General features: G+C 45.3%; 1 protein-coding gene across 3 annotated transcripts in view; it reads left to right on the top strand.

Moving 5' to 3' along the window:
• The window catches only part of chl1b (cell adhesion molecule L1-like b), a 52,265-nt gene extending 32,544 nt beyond the window's left edge, over window positions 1-19,721 (top strand). For 2 of the 3 annotated variants that reach the window (XM_019879536.1, XM_019879534.1), the window contains 19 exons: window positions 103-214; window positions 286-467; window positions 790-921; window positions 1,944-2,084; window positions 2,368-2,479; window positions 2,932-3,098; window positions 3,175-3,340; window positions 3,440-3,564; window positions 4,421-4,522; window positions 4,806-5,003; window positions 5,211-5,281; window positions 5,854-6,076; window positions 7,481-7,596; window positions 7,839-8,043; window positions 8,189-8,311; window positions 9,856-10,035; window positions 15,570-15,701; window positions 16,376-16,448; window positions 17,816-19,402. In XM_019879536.1, the coding sequence (XP_019735095.1) occupies window positions 103-214; window positions 286-467; window positions 790-921; window positions 1,944-2,084; window positions 2,368-2,479; window positions 2,932-3,098; window positions 3,175-3,340; window positions 3,440-3,564; window positions 4,421-4,522; window positions 4,806-5,003; window positions 5,211-5,281; window positions 5,854-6,076; window positions 7,481-7,596; window positions 7,839-8,043; window positions 8,189-8,311; window positions 9,856-10,035; window positions 15,570-15,701; window positions 16,376-16,448; window positions 17,816-18,020 (2,765 nt within the window). In that variant the 3' untranslated portion in view covers window positions 18,021-19,402. Of the gene's footprint in view, window positions 1-102; window positions 215-285; window positions 468-789; window positions 922-1,943; window positions 2,085-2,367; window positions 2,480-2,931; window positions 3,099-3,174; window positions 3,341-3,439; window positions 3,565-4,420; window positions 4,523-4,805; window positions 5,004-5,210; window positions 5,282-5,853; window positions 6,077-7,480; window positions 7,597-7,838; window positions 8,044-8,188; window positions 8,312-9,855; window positions 10,036-15,569; window positions 15,702-16,375; window positions 16,449-17,815 lie in introns of all 3 variants that reach the window. The other variant, XM_019879535.1, reaches the window with a different exon arrangement.
• The last annotated feature ends 213 nt before the right edge of the window (window positions 19,722-19,934 follow it).

Raw genomic sequence — 19,934 nt, 5'->3', positions numbered from 1 at the left:
GTTTGTGAGAGAGAGAGAGAGAGAGAGAGAGAGAGAGAGAGAGAGAGAGAGAGAGAGAGAGAGTGCAATAATCTCTCCTCTCCCCGCTTCATGTGCCAATAGCCAATGCCATCCTCCAGCGGAGGCCCTTGCTTATGACGCCCTCTGGTGTCAGAACAGTGAAACATCTTGTCAGGGGAGAGGACTTGAAACTGGAGTGCATTCCTGAGGGATTGTGAGTTCAACCACGCGTATGCCAGATTGATTCGAAAGACGATGAAACAACAATATGAATCTTTCTCTCAGTCCCACTCCGCAGGTGGAATGGATCAAAATAGGCCATAAGCTTCCAACGAAAGCCAAACTGGAGAGCCATGGAAAGCTGCTGATTGTGCCAACTATTGAACAAGAAGACAGCGGCAAGTACATGTGCAAGGCGAAGAACAAACTTGGAGAAGTGATCCATTACTTCACAGTCACCGTTGAAGGTACATCAAATGAGCAGCGACGACGTTTTGAGCTCGTCATTGATACGCAATTTCATAACAAGGTGACCGCAGCTTCTTAAAAGATCAGTGTGGAATGGGATTTAGGGAAATTGTTGTCATCGTCCCGTCACACACGGAAAACAACTGAGGAGTCAAGTTTTGTTACGTTTGGAAAGGCGGACTATCGTTTTTTTTGCGATGGCGCTCTCGCGCAAGGCTGATGAAATGCAGTCGACTGCTCCCCTCTTGTCTCCTTGTAGCTGCTTAATGTCACCGCTGTATTCGGTTTGATCAAAATCACCCTGATTGCGTGTCTTCGCAGAGCCTCCGGAGTGGCTGTTGGAGCCCGAGAGTCAGCTCAGTATGATTGGCTCCGATGTGCTCATCAAGTGCTCGGCGACTGGGACTCCGCAGCCAGCGATAACTTGGAGGGTGAATGGGCTGCCTCTGCATGGTTCGTCCCCACGCGTCTTCATGCCACTCGTCTCGATCGGCAACAGCTTTGTGTCGCTTCACGTACACTTTCCGAAACGTGCCGCATGATCGCGAAATCAGAGCAAGAGAGTGCCAAAAAAGCTGCCCGGAATGCTCGTGTACTCTCCAATGCTCAGGGGATGGGCGGAATCTTCTTTCAAATATTTTCAGCTTAGTCCTGAGCTGTCACCAACTCAGATTGAAATCTCTCGACTGGGATAAAAAGATGGTCTCCAAAAGAAGCTGAAATATGATTTTGTTATTAATAGAGTTTCAGCTCCAGATGAAATCTGCCGGTTCAAAGTGAAGCATTATGGGAAAGAGGGAGGATGCCGTCTTAATACTGGATGTGCGCTGCAAAAGCCGAAGCTGATTTTAACTGCCCAAACAAACAACAAGATGATATCGATCCATCCATTTTTTTAGTCCGCTTATCGTCACAATGGTCGCGAGCCCACCCTGAACTGGTTACCAGCCAGACATTTTCGAGTGTTCCATTAACCCGCCACGCATGTTTTTGGAATGTGGGAGGAAACCGGAGTACCCGGAGAAAACCCACGCAGGCACTGGGAGAACATGCAAACTCCACACAGGGAGGTCGGAACCGAAATGGAACCTTGAGGCGGATGTGCTAACCAGCCGACCACCGTGACACCCAACAAGATGATAGTATAATTATATATATATTTAAAAACGAACAAACTGAGAAACATTTGACGATTTGCTCGGTCTGTCATGAACAGGATTCAAATATGCCATTAACAAGGAATTTGTTTGATTGGGCCAGAAGCCAAACTACTGGCAGTGGCAATCATGATGCTGGCATCAGAACGTACTCTACTTGCCAACACCGACGTAGCTCTCGGCATGCATGCTCCAATAATGTAAAGTGAACGACGACCAAAAACAAACAAGTGTGGGCACCAAAGTTTTCCTGCTTATTCAACCGTCTCGACAACAACGCCGTTGTTGTGTTCAGTTGCCTTTGATCTGACTTTGCAGAAGCCCCCGCAGCGAACAGGAAGGTGTTTGACGACACCATCGTTTTGCACAACGCCAAAGCATCCGACAGTGCGGTCTATCAGTGCCAAGCGTCCAACCGACACGGAACCCTCCTTGCGAACGCAAACATCATGGTCATGAGTGCGTATCTTTGATGTGACTTGACTTAGCGCGTTCTCTTTTGAAGCCAGTCTCCGAGCTTGATGTGAATGACAATATTGGAATGAGTGGCAAGTTGCACGTTGCGAGTGAGTGCCGCGGATGTGGATGTGAAATTACGAAATGACTTTGCACTCCAGTCGGTCCGGCAGGGAGGCCGCGGCACTGCGCTGCAGCTCGATGCCGCGCCTTCTTTTGTTCACACAGCAGCGCCGTTGCCGTCACAAGCTCACACTGCTTCTCATTCGCGTCTTCCGCTTTGCAGATCTGCCTCCAATGATTCTCACAAAGGAGGGCGAGGATTACACCGCCGTCGATGGGAGGGGAGTGATGATGCACTGCAATGCCTTCAGCTCTCCGCCCTCCACAATCACTTGGTGGGTGGAAAGGCCGTGCTGTTCTTCCTCGCAACAATAGGGGGCGGTAGATCTCAACCACTGAATGCACCCCGGCATTGCCGTCCTCCATGAAAACCTCTTTCTTGCCAGCATATTTTTATGGGTCCCCGATCCTTGTTAAGTGCAGTATTTGACCTTAACCCAAATGACAAAGCGTGCCGTTAAGAAGCAACAGCAATGACCGCGTGTCGATCAATCATCAAACCTGCAAGTTTATGACCTCGTGTCGTCACGTTGCCATCAACATACGTTCAGTTTAGCTGGCAACGAAGTTGACTATGCACAACTCAGGAGAACATTGGAAGGGACGATAGCAGAACCCGTTCTAACATACTCATCGGCAAGCTCTGCTGGAGTCCGATGACGATCCCCATCTTTTCAATCAGCTGAAAAGTTGACACGTTTTTTTTTTACATTTTGACTGTTTCCAGGAGCAAGGATGAGTCCTCTGAATCGCTGGTGGGGCCGAGATTTACCGTGCATGGCAATGGCTCATTGGAGATCTACAGAGCAGAAAAAGAGGACACGGGACAGTATACATGTTACGCCAAAAACACAGAAGGGACATCTGCCATCGAAGCTTCGCTTTACGTGAAAGGTACGACGCGTTAGAACGGATGTGTTCGTAGTGGCTTGCCGTCGGAGGCAACTAAAAGAGTGTCCTACTTACAAAGATCCCACGAGAATAACAGTGGCCCCGGAAGACCAGCAGGTCCTCATCGGCACCACGGCCCAGCTCTCATGCCTGGCACAATACGACAAGTCCTTCATCAACGACTTTCGGCTCCTGTGGCAAAAGGACGACGCGGACATGGGCTTCAATTATACAGAGAGTTCAAGGTCGGTCTTTCTCCCGCAATTTTGTATTGCATAGCTAAAAAAAATTTCCTCGCGGGAGTGTCATTTTAGTGCTTCTTTGTTTATCAATATTATTAACAGATACTTTGTAGAGGACAGCAACCTTCAAATTTTCAACGTAAGCCACGGGGACCAGGGTGTGTACAAATGTGTAGCGAGAACTCCGGTGGACGGGGCCACGGCGTCGGCGTTGCTCATGGTGCTAGGTGAGCGAGCGTCGAAATACAATTTCATGTCCAGCCCAGGAAACCCCGAGAACATCTTCACCCAATGACATTTGACAACAGATCAATATGTCAGCGAGACTCAGCCATGGTCATGCCATATACGGCTTTAATAGTGAAATGCTGGATTTCACACTATACTAAGCACCGAAGAAAATGGCGTGTCGAATTGACTTGATTTTTTTTTCCACCTTTAAGCAGACTTCAAAAAGGGTATCCGGATTTTATTTTGTGCAGCCACCTCACGGAATGAAATTGACTCTATTCTACACTGACATAAGTTTTTGTTGAATTACTCCATTCGATTTTGTCAAGTCGTCGCACAAAGTCATCTGAATCCAGATCCATTTAGAAATCGACTCTTCATTGACATGAAGAAAATGTATCTGGATCCAGATGACGTTATTTTGTGCAGCAACTTGAGGATATCAAACTGAGTAAATTCGACACTCAAACACGTTTTTGTGGAGTTGACTCACTTTGATTTTGTCAAGTCGTCGCACAAAATAAAGTCATCTGAATCCATATACATTTTTAAATCGACTACTCATTGACTTTAAATAAATGTATATGGATCCAGATGATTTTACTGTGTGGAGCCACTTAGCGTACTCAAATCAAATGAATTCAACCAAAACTGTTGTCAGTGTCGTTTTGACAGCACCGCACGCCATTTTGGTGAAGCAGGCCAGTCCACATCTTATCACTGTCAGGATAATTTGATTGAAAACGGATGCCTTGGCCTTGGTTCCTGCTCAGATCGATGCGTCTGTGATATGTCCATGTGTCTGCCCTCACCACCCCCCCTACCCCCCCAAACCCACGTGATGGTTTTCAGATGTCCCTGATGCACCGGAGCACTTGGTCCTGTCAGAACACAAGACCAAAAGTGTGAAACTGAAATGGACCCCGGGGGACGATCACAACAGCTCAACCACAGGTAAAAGGAAAAGCCGTGCGCGAGTATGACGTGCATCGTTTTCCGTTCCAGTTTAGTTCAAGTGCGTTGTTCGTGTTTAGCGCAAGTCTATTTTAGCGTGTGTCAATTATTGATCCACCAAAGCGTCAATTGTGATCAGTGCATCTGTGGAACATACAAGCCCAGAGCAGAAGGCCAGGAGAGCGCTGCACAGCCTGTGGTTGGATCAGAATTTTTTTTTTTTTTTTTTGGGCGAGAGCCGGAAACGCTTCGGGGCTGATTGTCTCTCTCCGCCTTTCCACAGAGTTTATTATTCAATACGAGGAGAGCCAGTGGGAGCCTGGAAATTGGAAGGAGCTGCTCAGGGTACCTGGCAATCACGCTTCGTCCGTCCTCAAACTACACGGTCACGTCGACTACCGTTTCCGTGTGGCCGGGGTTAACGGCGTCGGGAGGGGTCCTCCCAGCGAGCCCACGGAGAGATACAAAACCCCTCCGACAGGTCCGATGCGCCCGCCGTGTATTGTTGAGTCGACTTTATACTTTTGGATTAAGGAGCCCGGGGCCACGAAAGCTGCCAACATTCAAACACATAATTGATTCCACTCCTGTTGAAAATCGGCTCCTTTGTGTGCCTACTTTGTATTTCACTTGAGATTATTTTCACACTCACAATTCTGAGAAAATCGTTACTCACTCTTTTCCGCAGCTCCTGACAAGAACCCGGAAAATATCAAAATCGAAGGTCATTTGCCGCATGAAATGGATATCAACTGGGAGGTAAGAAAAGAGTAGGGGCGGGAGGGTTGTATTATTACCTTGCAGACAATCGAGTTGTGTGAATAACTCACATCTGCAACGTTTTAAGTTGGGGGAAGATGAATTATTTTCAATTATTTGGCTTTGATCTTCATTTGAATGAGGATCCAGCGAAAGCTGTCGCGAGAGAAAGAGAAGGTTCATATTCCTATTTTATTGCGGCGAGACAAATCTCGCCTTTTCTGAATCTTGGACTGATGAGCCCCGCCTTTTGTTCATGATGTTCCTTTGTGGCTTCTAGTGTCTCTTTGTATTGCTGGCAGAATGTCCTCTATTCAGCGATAGGTTGCATTATGTTCGAGCCAGATCCAACGTTTGAGAAAAGCCCCGCTCGAGCAGGATACTCAGCCCATTGTTTTAATAGATGGCAAGATAACACACTGCTAGCGCTCCAAGCACTGACTTTTCATTTTTGTGAAAAGAAAAGAGTGACATTGGGGAAGAGAAATACACATTTTACGCAAGAAGGGAAGCCGAGTTCAAATGGCAACTCTCATTGTTTTGCTCTTCTCTCTTTCTTTTTTTTTTTTTAGCCCTTGTTGCCGATTGAACACAACGGGCCAGGTCTTGAGTACAAAGTGAGCTACAGGCGGCAGGACTTGGAGGAGGATTGGAAGGAACACGTCGTGAAGAGACACTCGTTTGTGGTGGCAAACACGCCCACTTTTGTGCCCTACGAGATCAAGATCCAAGCCAGGAACAATCAGGGTTGGGGCCCCGAGCCAAACGTGGTGACCGGCTACTCCGGCGAAGATTGTGCGTATTCGCTCTTTTCATCTGGGTTGGAAACTCGCTCGAATTAGTTTGATCACCTTTTACAGCCGGCGGTATCTAATGTGGAGGCGTGGCTTGCGGGCGAATCGCGAATGTTGGAGGAGATTGGCTTTCACCGAGTTTTGGTTGTCGGTTATTCGTACTGTTTTTCCTGTTTCATTTCAAAGAGCTGCGGGCGGCAATTTTTGTTATCTCCCGCCTTGCAGCAAATGTAAACAAAGAGTCCGAGGGAAATGTGAATTTTCCAGAAATTAGCATGACTCTCAATGTGTAAAATTCCTGGTTACTCGAGAACAGGGGACTTGGCTCAAAATAAGATCTTGACCAAAACGACCACATATGATCCAAAGTTATGCGCCCACATTCTTTTCTCATGATAGTCCGCATGATAAATGAATCGAACACTCTAAACTGCCCATCGATGTGAACCGTTGTTGGGTTACGTGTGCCGTGTGATTGACTGGCAAGCAGCCCAGGATTTCCCCCACCTCTTGCCAAAAATCAGCTGGATCGGAGCCACCATTTGGAAAAACAAGTCAAAATGTCACTTGGATTATTTTGAATTTGTTTGCACGCATTTTCATCGTTACTTTCGTACACAAAACCTTTTGTGTAAATGACTTCAAATGTTTAGGATTCCATGATTCTGTCAAAATGTTACAATTGAAGCTCAACACGTGTTGTGCAACACAAATTCTCTCTTGCGAAGTTACTACACAGGGGCCCAAACTAGCATTTTTAGAATTTTTTTTTTTTTTTTTTTTAATCGGAGAAGTTGTTCGAAATCTAACTTTACATTTAAATCAATTTGTACCCTCTGAGAGCCATTTTTTCCCCCCTTCCTGCCATTGGCGCATATGCTTTCTAGATATTGAACGGTCAATTTTCGCATAGCCAGTGTGTTTTGTGATCTATTGTTTTAATATCAAAAGAAAGGACACAAAAGGGGAAGATTAATATCTGAATGAGTCCTTTCACTAAGTCATTTCCACGCGCTCGTATTCAGCAATTCAGTCACGTTTTATTGAAACGTTTGAGTTTGGCTTGGAACATGTTGTTCTTTTGTGTTGTGTGAAGGCAAGCAACCGCCTCTGTTTTGTGTGTTCAGCTCTCTTTTGGACTTGCCTCCAGGAGACCAACACAGGTCATGAGACAGAAGATAAATGCTCCTTTTATGTTAGCGAGACATTTGTGTGGCTGACTGTAGAGCTCCTCCATCCCCGTAGTTGGGTGTTTTCCCTCGATATATCCATCCCCGAGTTATCTGATCTTCATTTGTGATGAAGCCGTTCAAATGTCAATCGGATTTGGTCGCGAGAGCTCTCCGTGTGTAGCTCTCGTCTTCTGACATCCGTGTTCTATTTTCTCCTGCCTTTGCTTTTGCAGTTCCGTCCGCCGCGCCCGACGATGTAGCTGTGTTGGTGATGAACAGCTCAGTGGTCAAGGTCAGCTGGACCCGTGTAAACAAGGACAAGTTGCGCGGACATCTGGGAGGCTACAGGGTAATACTTCACTTGTTTTCAGCCACAGTTGAAAAGGAATGACCCTGACCCGCTCTAAACGGTTGGCGCTCGATCTCTCTCTCTCTCTCTCTCTCTCTCTCTCTCTCTCTCTCTCTCTCTCTCTTCCGCTGTACCCTACACATCTTCCCCAGCACAATTTACTTCCGTGCGCCTCCCGTAACGGGATTGTGTTGTCGGATATTTATCGGCCTAGCACCGAGCGTCTCTTTGGTTGTGTCCAGATCAACTGGTGGCGTTTGCGCAGTTTGTTGGATTTGAAGAAAAGCCACGGAGACAAACACACGTTGACGTTACCTGGCGACCGCAACCACGCCATCGTGCCCAGACTCCAGCCCTTCTCCGAGTACAGTCTCATTGTCATGACCTTCAACGGTCGCGGCAACGGGCCTGGCAGCCATCCTGTCAACTTCAAGACCCCGGAGGGCGGTAAGGACTGTGGAAAAAACAACATGAAATACAGCCATTTAGAACTTGTCAAGCCACAATGGGAAACAAAAAAAAACAAAAGGAACATTTTGGTGTCAATTGCTTACGTGTTGATCACTTTTTTTTTTTTTTTTGCCCCCCGCAGTCCCTGAGAAAAATCCAGTTTTCAAGGTGACAGAAACACAGAGGCACACTGTCTCTCTGGCTTGGGCCCCACCAGCGGAGCCCAATGGCGTTCTGACAGGATATCTCTTAGAGTATCAGCTAAGTACGTACCCGCTTTGTTCTTCATCATAAGTGACCCAGATATAATCTCACAATGAGAAAATATTGAATTTCCCCCTTTGATGATTAATAATGTGAACATCCTTGGCCTGTTTGCATTTTTTAAGGAAGGAAGCAATTGAATACACATAACCAAGGCGGCATTTTGGGAAACGGCGTATCACACTCGGGCCCAACACAAAAACGGAAATCGCCGTGCCCCGTGAATGGGACTGAGGTCGGAATGACGTCACAAAGTGTCGATCGGAAAACATGTCGGGTTGACGTCCGGGTGATGTCTGCGTAATCATTCCCGGACTCATGCAGAGCGAGGCCACGATGTCATAGGTCGCTCGGGTTCCGTTTGACCGACCTCGTGCCGTCGTGGGGGGGCATCGCCGCGACCGCTCACAATTCCAACAGGATGTGAACACGTAGACACACACTGCTGTCCTCAAACACAAGTCAAAGTAAAGCTCGGGAGTAACTTCCAGCCTCATCTTGTCGCCACATTTCCTCGCTAATCGAGTTGGATTTGGCAGCTGCGGAAGAGGGCCAAATGCCAGAGCGTATTTCGGGGGAGGACAATTTCAATGTGCCTCAGCGATCAAGCCGGTGAGCTCATCGAGGTGTGACTATGTTGAAGTCCCCTTGAAGCAAGCCGCGTGCAAAATGTCGGGAAATACTGCAGCCAGCTGCCAAGGTATCGTGAGTGGCACAAGTGAACTTTCCAGCTAAGGAGCGGCTGTTACGAGGCTCCACCCACCCACATGTCAGCCTTTCATGCCTTTGCATCTCACACGTTTCACTGGCATGTCCGCCATAACAAAATCGCCTACGCGGGAGACGCAACGGAGTCAAATGGATATTGCCCAGAAAATTCTGATCGTCATATCAAATCGCTTCCAGATCTGCCTGATATGTCATTTAATTGGAAACTGCGATCACATTTTTAGTTTGATATCCCAGTTCGGATGAAAAGACTCGTTCATTTAGTGTTTACGGCGGAATTTTGATCATTGGACCAAAAAAAAACCCCCAAAACAAAACAAAAAAAGTGAAACACACTTATAAAACATTGAGATGTCAAGTAATTTTTACTGTATACATGCTACCAATAGAACTTGGTTTTGAAATGTACCGTAATTTCTGGACTATAGACCGCACCTGATTATAAGCCGCACCACTACATTTTTCAAGGAAAAAAATATTTTGAACACACATAAGCCGCACCTGTTTATAACCCGCAGGTGCCCATATTGTAACACGAGATATTTACAAAGAAAGACGGTACACAGGCAGCCGTTAGAAAAGTCTTTATATAAGCCGCTTCATGAAATAAGCCGCAGAGTAGAAAGCGTGTGACAAAAGTTGCGGCTTATAGTCCGGACATTACGGTACTCTGCAGCACTTAAAGGCACTTCAATAAAAAGAGCATTTTCATAATTTTCAGGTGTAGCATTCGGTGCTTTATGATCTCTGGGGCAATTCTCCAAGAGTCACGTGTTTTTTTGTTTGTTCGTTTTGTCAACTTATGGTGGACTGTAGTTAACAACACAGAGGAAGTCGGGCAACTGCAGACCATCGACATCAACAAACCCGGCACGACCAAGTGGACCTTGCGGGACTTGGAGCCTTTAAGCAAATACAAGTTCCACCTGCGTTCCTGCACCACGGTGGGCTGCGGGCCCGTTATCAGCGAGGAGAGCACCACCACCCTTGAAGCAAGTGAGTCAGAGGGAAGCGACGACGCCGTTGCAACTGGATTGAATGCGCTGCCGTGTGTTGGTGTTACATTAAGAGGAAACAACCACATGAGAGTTATGGCACAGAATTGGTTCAGTATAATCCGGGTTTAGTGAGGCGTGTAACAAAGACATTTTTTTTAGCGGTAGGGGGGGTGTTTGTTTGCTGGAAAAGCTACACGCAGCCTGGGCAGCCAAGCTTTTCTTTTGTCCCCGTAAGTTATATTTGTGGACAAACAATTTAATACGTCTGCACCGTGGCTTTTCATTTGTCACTGCCAGAGCAAATGCTTATTGATTGGAAGGAAAGTGCAAGTTATGAGACAATCAGCAAAGAAAGAAAATTGCTTTGAGCGGGGAGTAACTGAAGGTTCAGATAATGAATTGTGCAATCATGAAAGAGACGCCGGATAAGTTCGCAATAATGATCCGGCTTGTAGCATGTAATTGTCTCTTTGTCGTGACATATCATTTGCTGAACATTACGTGGCGCACCTCTCGCGAAGGCAATCCGTGGACTCGACTGCGGGGTGAACAATTACAGAGGAAATGAAACAGAAACATGTTTCACTTTCAATACCAACACATCTCGGGCATCCTCGATGACTGGGCGCCGCTTTTAATTTCCTATCGCTTTGCCGTCATGAAAGTTTTGGTTATTGAACTGCAAATCCCGCCAAGAGAACAATTGCATCATTGTCTCCGTGTCTGTAAATGTTTATTTGAATGTTAAAGGTGATCACAAGACTTCTCTTTGTCTGCATTATGTTTCAATTCTTTACATCACCGCACGTGTAACAATTACAGTAAGTATTAAAAGTGTTAGTTCGTCATTGGCTAGCGCCCTGTGAGAGTGCACCGTTTTTTTTTTTTGTTGTTTTTTTTTTTTTTTTGGTGTTGTTGTCTACTCGCTGTCGTGCTGCGCATAAGTGCTTTGCTTCAAGCGGAACCTTTGATCATGCAATGTTTAATGTTTTTTTGAACGCCTGCTTAGCGACGCATTTGCTTGTCCCTTTTGTACTCTTTCTTTCATTTCTTTTTCCGCCCCTACAGCTCCCACTCTGCCTCCTGCCGATGGTCCCGCTATGTAGATGCCTGGCATTTCACACATAAGCGTACAATCACACACCGCGCCAGAGCTAATTAGAATACTAATAGGAATCCAGAACTTTGGGGATGGTTCTGAACGTCAGCGAAGTACCCCTATGCCTTATTTGACAAGTTTTTATTCCACCCATCCATCCATTATCTGAAACACTTTCTCCTCATGAGGGTCGCAAGTGTGTTCGAGCCTATCTCGGCCGTCTCCGGGAAATAGCTTGAACTGGTTGCCAGCCAGCCAATCGTAGGGCACACCTAGACACCCACGACCATCGTGAGGAAAAAGCAGATGAGAAAATGGATGAATGGATATTTAGCGGACGAAAGGGTGATTCATTCTCTAATACTACCGTTGTTGTCTCCAGTGATACACAAACTTGTAAAACCCTCCAAGGTGCGCAATAAGCGGGGGAGGGAATCCAACCCGCTCAACAAAGAAAACTACATGCAGAATTCAAATTCCTTCTCACGCTGTAACTGCATGAATAGTCACTCGTCTAGTTAGAAGCTATTGAGCAGTTCAGAAAAATATGCATGCCAACACTCGAAATTGTAATATGAGCCCTATCACAATGAATAAACTCAAGGTCTATGCTTCTTTTCAGGCAAATCAGCTTCTCCCTCATCTCTAAGCACTCGCAAGCCCCTTATGACCAAATCCACTCAGTCCTCCATAGGTAGAACCTCAACACATACTGACACAATAAAGCATCAAAGCCATAAGGGGAATTTAAAAAGAAAATGACAAAAGTTTTGTCCAAGCAATTTGGAGCGCCTAATTACTAATTTACTTTTGTTGTCTTCGCGAAAAGCGATTTCTGAATAATTTCCGAACGTCGACACGTTAACGAGTTTCTCTGCAAGATTTGTTGCCGTTCATAAGTTATAAGCCACGCCGCCAACTGATCAGTCGGTTTTAATAGAGTTTTCATTCCCCTGCCGCACCACGGTGATTCAAAGACACGCGATCTATATTCTAGCCAGACGGCGTAGCTGCAGAGTGCCGTCGCTTGAATGGGACAAACACATCTAATTGTCAGTGATTGATTTCTTGGGCCTTGGTCCCCACTCGACACGGCGGTGTATTGACCCAACAGTCCCCTGGGTGTGGAGGCAAAAGGTTTTCTGAGCGGAGAGAAAATGAGGAGGAATGTCCACGGGGGCGTGCTGGGGATTTGTGAGCGCATTCGGGCAAGGGTGATATTTATAGGCCAGTGCGATAAATGGCTACGCGGGAGCTGTTGAGAGTCGTCGGATCAGAACGTTTGGTGGCGTCACCTTTTCCAAAAGTCCCCTTTGACTTTGCTGCTGCATCTCATAGGGCAACTCCCTGTTGTCTTAACAGCTGCTTTCTCCAGCGTGTTTATCGCAACCTGAAACACACACACTCACACACAGAGGAGACAGCCTGAGGATATTTTTAGTCCAGGGTTTGATCTTAGTCAAATTCATTGTGCAGGTCCAATGATTGGAATGGCCATCTTCGCAGACTAATCCATCAACATTAGTCAAAGAGTGTCACTTGCACTGGTTGGGATGGGCAACACAGCCGCAGGTGTCCATGTGTGCTGGATTATCACCTGAGTAAATAAAGCACCCGAGCTGAAGGCACGACAGAAGATTTGCATGTTTGCCACGGGGAAATGAAGTGGATTGATGTCGACTTGCTCAGACAGCTGCTGTCAAGGCATACTAATGATGCACATCATTCACTACATTATTGGATGCTGTTCCTCCCCGGCTGACTTGCAAAAGGCCAACGTCTGAATTTCAGCATGCAAATGCGCAACGAAACGTGATTAAAAAGTACCCGGTAGCCTGCTCATCCTACGCCAGCTCAATACCTTCGAAGCACGTGTGTAGTTGTATTGAACAGCAGCAGATCCAGCTCGTCTATTTTCTGTTTGCCCAGCACTCTCTGTGCTGAGATCTATTTTTCCAAACCTGTATTTCCACTTGTACAAATATAAGATTGCTGCGGGGTCACCATTAATATGTTTTGTCCGATAATAACAAAATTATGGAAAGCGTGTCATGGACTGCCCGACGTTTCACGACCACGACGCCGAAAGCCCGGCATGTCAGAATTTTTGGGATCGTCCTTGATCGGTTCTCTCCTCCTGATGACAAGAGACAGGATGTGACGCACACAATCTCCACGTTGTGTGCAGTACGTAGTTTAAAAGTGACTTGAACAAAAGGGGAAATATTGGAAAGTATGCGTAGCATTTCAACACAAGCTATGTTTGCTAACTGCAAAGCTGGCAGGTGATGAGCAAACGTGGTGCCAGGAAGCAAATTCGGAATTCTTTTTGGAGAATTGACCGTCCATACCGCCCTCTCTCCACCATCTCGGAATAGGTCCAGGTTTTATTTCTCGCCTTTTGTGAACATAGAAACAACACGCATGCACATAATGCCTCAACATGACTTAGACATCTGCTTGTACCTCCTCCCCCGACAGACCTGCGCTGATGGACTGAATTTTGACAGACGCGGCGGGGTCTGGTCGGCGCCGGACTTGTAGTGTGACACAGAATAATATTTATTTATTCATGTTGTAGTCTGACAGCACGACCGTCATGAACGACCAAAAATTTGTGTAGTTTGACGCGGCCATCAGTCGTGTGTGAAGTGTGGCCAAGTTATGAAGTGTTTTCACGATATTTAGCAATTTCTTTTCCCACAAAAGAGACTAGTGCAAATGATGAGAATGGTTCTAATGTTAGCAACATTTTTATTTCCTGCACAGTGGAGCGAATAGGTCCAAAAGTTGGCCTGATAATACGGTACACAAATCTCAAGTTTTATTTACAGTGCCGTACATCTTGGGTGTATTCTAAGTCATCACTGGTTACTGGTCACTGGCATTATACGTCATTGTCAATATGATACTTGCCGCATTTCTCCTGATTTGGGAGTCCTGACTGACACAAAATTCTGCTAAGGCTAAAGCGCTAAAGGGGTAAAGATGTCATGTGAATAACTTTGTTGCAAATGTGCATTTCTTAATTCCAACAATAAATACCCGAGCCACACACAACAACACTATTTTGGACCCAGACTTTTTATAAAAACTGCTTTTTATAAATAAATTCAAAACAATCCACACAAAGTTGAGGTTAGCACGTTGTCTCGGCCCCCCGCAAGTGTTCCACTCTTTCATGTGGTTCCCTTGTAAAATGAATTGCCCACCCTGGGTTTCGTTGTTTGATTCAAAGTCTGGTTTGTCTTTGGTTTTGCAGTTAGCAGCCCACATGGATGTCTGCTAGCAGCATGTCTTCTTGGACAAACGAGGACGATGTGCTCCAGTTGTGCTTTTGAAGTTCACTTGGCTCTTTGCTGGTGTATTGTAGCCTGCTAGATGCGGTCCTGAAGTTATTAACGGAATAGTTTTGCTCCATTTGGGGTTTTACGTGTGCTGATTAATTGGCTGACATTCTTTGCTGGGCAACGAGGATGACTTGACTCAGGGGAGACACGGATGCGATGTTGACACACTGCCGATTTACACCAAAAAAAAGCCGCTCCGGGTGTGAACGCACCCTTATGCTGTGCTCCCCAACCGACAAACTGACGCAAATGCCATGTTTGCAAGATGTGAATGTTGCTAAGAAAGTCCAAATTTCTGTTTTAGAGCGGCAATGTTGTACCAAAGCCAAGAGAAATTTGAGTATTCTGGCGGTAGTTGCCTGTGTGGAGTAATCCCTCATTTATCGCGGGGTTTACGTTCCAAAAAGAACCCGTAACAAGTGAAATCCGTGAAGTAGTCATCTTTATTGATTTATTTACAATTATTACATATACGGTGGGCGACTGGTTCGCACGTCGGCCTCACAGTGCAGAGGTGCAGGGTTCGATTTCGGGCTCCGGCCTTCCTGTGTGGAGTTTGCATGCTCTCCCCGAGCCTGCGTGGGTTTTCTGCGGATACTCTGAGAAGCCATGAAAGGTGAACCATGTTATAGCGAGGGATGAGCGTCTCGGGCATTTGTCAGACTGGGGTTATTACTCTGACATGTTTGCTGCTCTTCTACCAAGGAACTTCTGCTGACTGATGCACAGGCCAAGGTTCCTGGATGTGTACAAACCAAAGATTCCTGAGAAAAAAAAAAATTCAGGTCATTGAAACAACCTCCCGTTTTGAACTGACTGCAGGTGTGTCCTTGCAGAACGTGGGCCTCCATTTTCTGAAGGATTTAATCTGGCGGCGCGGATCAAGGAATTCCATTTGTATAGTCTGCCATACTTGATTAATTAGACAGGCGAATTAGCTGTTTAATATTAATATTGGACTTGTTTCCATCACCGGCCTACCGCTTGTGCATCGGATAGGCTCTGTCGATGTAAACATTCAATCAAGCCGTCCGATAAAAAGGTTAAGGCGTGTCAAAGTCACTGAAGTATTCTTCTCCTCAGGTCTTGCCAGCATCCACGGAGGAATATCTAACCAGGGCTGGTTTATTGGCCTGCTGTGCGCCATTGCTCTGCTCACCCTCATTGTGCTGATCGCCTGTTTTGTCAACAGGAATAAAGGAGGAAAATATTCAGGTATGTGCAAGCGCACGCGGCCACTTGCGAATCACACCTTCCATTATTGCCGATAAGCGTGGAACTAAATGCAGAAAGAAATATCTTATTTCTGTAGATCAAGTCGTGTGGTGATAGGAAATCTCCTGCATTTGATGGCAGCAATATTTTACAGCCTCAGATTTTTCCTGCAGCTTTCCCACCAACACGTGCCCATAGCGGGACAAGATCCAAATACTCGCACTTGTTGTTCGTGTGCAGCTAATGATGACACGGGCTTTATGGTTATCTCCCTTTTTTTTTGGTCTTTTTCTACTGGGATGTCGAGAGTCCGTAATTGCCTTTATTATTCACAGCTAATGGCCATCAGGTCGGTGTCTGGGTAGCATTCGCCCGTCATGAAAACAAAAGGGCTACACAGCTCACTTCTTTGTTCTCTCATTAAATTCCCATTATTGTTGTCTCAAATCGGTATTATTTGTGGAGAACGAAGCGGCCCCTGCGTATGATGTAAACCACTTTGTTGAAAATGTTACATCGACATGAACAAAGAACACCCAAAGAACATCTCTATCTGACTTGCCTTCAAGTGTTCCAGCGTATCTTGTAAAAGAGCGTGGCGAGACGATGGATTTCATCCGCAGCTCTCTCGAGCATACCGTGTGTTTGATATCATGTCTTCATTTTGCGAGCAGTAAAGGAAAAGGAGGACCTTCATCCAGACGTGGAGTCCCAGGGTATGAATGACGACACATTCTGCGAATACAGGTAAGTGACACCCTCAAAGCAGCTCTTGACACTTGCGTCGTCTCTTTCCTCCTATCTCAGTGCTGCTCTTTATGTCTCCCCTATTGCTGCAAAGAGAACGTAACACTCGTGAGGCTGACACGGAGCCTCATACTTCTTCTGCGGAAGAAATTTGATGTTGCCGGGGAATTGGAACGTACGTGATAAGCAGCCGCAGCATTGTGAGCTGTTTGCACATCAGTTGGGCTGCAGTAGTAGTTGCATCTAGCTATCGTCTATTGCTACACACAAGGCAGTTTGTGACCAATGAGAGCTTGGAAGGAATTACATTACAAAAAATAAAAAAAACAACAACAGCTTACTGTTTGATGTTTCTGAAGACAAAGCTTGAGGGAGGAATTCTGACTGCATTCACGTGTAAACTAAGTTGGTTCTGCTTGGTGGAAACAAGGCTGTTGTACAAAAAGTACCTTCACCAGTTTTTGCTATACACACGCAAAATTATGCCAACACTTCCTCAAACTATAAAAAAAAATGTCCTCTTGTCACAAAACGCCTACGGTGTAGTGTGCACTTTTTTTTTTTTAATAGACATTGCTTTCTGAAGGGAGCCCTTGCAGTGTTGAAATGCTGCCATTTCCTGTTCTGATGGCACTGGGCACTGACTGGCCAGTACACAGCAGGAAGCTGAAAGCAATCAGTGTTTGAAAGTAGCTCTTCTCTAGGGCAGTATTATCTCTGCACGTTTCATTAATCCTGGAGTGATCCAACTCATGACGGGCTACCCCTGCAATGGTCGTAGTAGACTGCAATTTGCCAATCTGTGGTTCCGACAAAGCAAAAATGCAGATAGCAAAAAGTGTCTCAGTGTGCCATGCGTTTCACTTCATGAGTTCACACTTAAATTGCATGAGAAATTTTATGTAAGCCCTTAAATTATTGCTTAGCTGTCGCTTTTGTAAGTAGTATTTTTTTTTCCAACATTCTATAGATAGCTAACTAGATAGATGGATTGCCGGCTAGCTAGCTAGATAGATAGATGGATAGCTGGCTAGGTGTATCGAGAGAGAGAGAGAGAGAGAGAGAGAGAGAGAGAGAGAGAGAGAGAGAGAGAGAGAGAGAGAGTACCAGTCAAAAGTTTTACTCCACATTGGCAGTTCCACACTTCCATAATAAAGCAATCAATGATTTCAGATCAATAATTTTAAATTCTTACTTACACATTTCGATTCATTCTAATTTTATTCTTAGGAGTGAATACACACTAATGGGCACAGCATAATAAATGATCTCCCGACAATCTGAAACTGCAACCACTGGAAGCCTTTCCTCGGGAAATATGAAGCCACCCGTGGCGGAGATGTAACTACGGTGTGCTTCTTCGACAGTGACAATGACGAGAAGCCACTAAAAGGCAGCCAGCGCTCCCTGAGCAAAGAGATCAAAGCGGGGGACAGCGGGGACAGCCTGGTAGACTACGCGGAAGAAGACACTCACTTCAACGAAGACGGCTCCTTTATAGGCGAGTACGCGGGCCGTAAGGAGAAGAGGATGTCATCTGAGATCAAAGCCACCACTCAGAGCCTGGCATGAGCAGCCCAACATCTTCCAGCGTGCACACTCTTTTCATTAAAACCTGCTCAGCGGGGACCAATGCAAGCCAACATGCGCAATAGTGAAGCGGAGCACATGTTTCATGGCAAATGCAACACGTCATTGCAATGGCACTGCCATCTTCATTTTCTGTTTGTTTGGTTGCAGCTCAATGACCCTTAATAAATACTCCCGGGTATTTATTTACAGTCGACTCTTGCACACTCGCGGTTCACCACCTGCAGATTCTCATTTTTGTTTCCAGTTTCCGATGTTTCTTGGAGGAAATGTAGAGCAAGTGTTTATCAGTGGTTTTTTTGAGGGGTGGGGGGAAGATTTTCCCTATTCGTGGTCCCGGTCCTGATCCCTTGCGAATAGCACAGGTGTGTATATTATTTCTCTCTCTCTCTCTTTCTCTCCTATATATGTATATATATATTGTGTTTATTACACTGTATGTGAAGAGTGTCTTTTTATCATTATCATGACTACAATAAAATGTCGAGGCCTAGTTTTTAATTATTGTGATGGGGTCTACACTAAACTCAGCTCCCTGCGGGAATTTTGCCCTCAATGGGCCAGTGACTTCCAGTGCATCTGCCCAAATTTCTGCTGAATTCGTGCACACGCACATTTGAATGGCAAATCTGTTTTTCGGGCCTACTTGTGCCTACTTGTGAATGATCTCGGATCCGCTCACCCGATGCATACGCACAAATAGTGATGGACCAGCTTTAAAAACAACACCAACAAAAAAATAATAATAATCATAAGCATGACGTCGAATGGATGCCTGTTTATCGAGGAAATAGGGGCGGAGCTAATGCAAATTCGAGTACAGCAGCCACAAGACATCTTGTCAATGAATTCTGCTTCGACATGCACATGGGCCCACCGAAGGCATATTGGGCCCATCCGCATGTGCCGTGATTCTGATGGCGCTTTTGCGTATTGGCTCAACTTGTGCGCAGAGTAATAACATTTCGATGCATTTAGTCGTGACAGAGTGTTGTTTTGATAAACACTTTTTCAGTTCAAATGTATTCTTTTGTAAAAGCAGTGTTTTGTTTTGTTTTTTTCTTTATAAGCTATATTCAAAATATGATCTGCCTGTGAAGGTTACTTATTAACTTATTTTCCAGAGATATTTTGCTGGACATCATAAATATTTTTGAGTCCCGAGTCTCTTGATGTTAGAAGTAAAAAATGTTGTCATTATGTCTCATGGGGACTCTGCTGATGATCGTTTGTTTGCTATAACAGCCCAGTTTACAAAATGTCACATGATGAATGTATAGAATAGGTCATTTCCAAATCGGAACATGTATTTTTGTGCAAATGACATCATTTCAGGGTTTCGAAAAATATTAAGAAAACGTGTTGACGCAAGGAGACACTTTGTTGCATATGACGCCTCCATTGTTATTTTACTTTTAAGTCTAGCACCATAGTCGCTGCATTGTTTTATAAAAGGAGAAAAAAAAAGAATCTGCCATTTTGCATGTTCGGAGGATTAATTTGTGTTTTTCGATGTATTAAATTGCCTTTTCTTACATTTTTCAAATTGTTTGCCTGTTGACTCATCTCTGTTAAATGTGCTGATACATTGCTACCCCCAAAAGTATCAGAAGATGAGAGCGTGGATTAAAAATAAGCCCCCTTTCTACAGCTATGTATCTATAATAAACGAGACAAAAATGGCATCCATTGAGCTGATTATTTTCAAATGGACGATGATTGTTAATATTTCCTTTGTGACAGAAACATTATGGATTACGACAGGACATCTTTGAGTTGTTGTAACCTTTGGCTTTGGTCAAAACAATCACGAGAAATCAAAGCGACGGACTCAGCACGGCACTGGACCAGAACGCGTGAGCTGTAATCAAGTCGGATGATTGACAGGAGGCAATG

Source organism: Hippocampus comes, unplaced genomic scaffold (genome assembly GCF_001891065.2).
Source record: "Hippocampus comes isolate QL1 unplaced genomic scaffold, H_comes_QL1_v1.1 scaffold44, whole genome shotgun sequence".
Taxonomy (NCBI): domain Eukaryota; kingdom Metazoa; phylum Chordata; class Actinopteri; order Syngnathiformes; family Syngnathidae; genus Hippocampus; species Hippocampus comes.
Note: the sequence above shows the minus strand (reverse complement) of the source record. Positions and strands in the feature narration are given on the sequence as shown.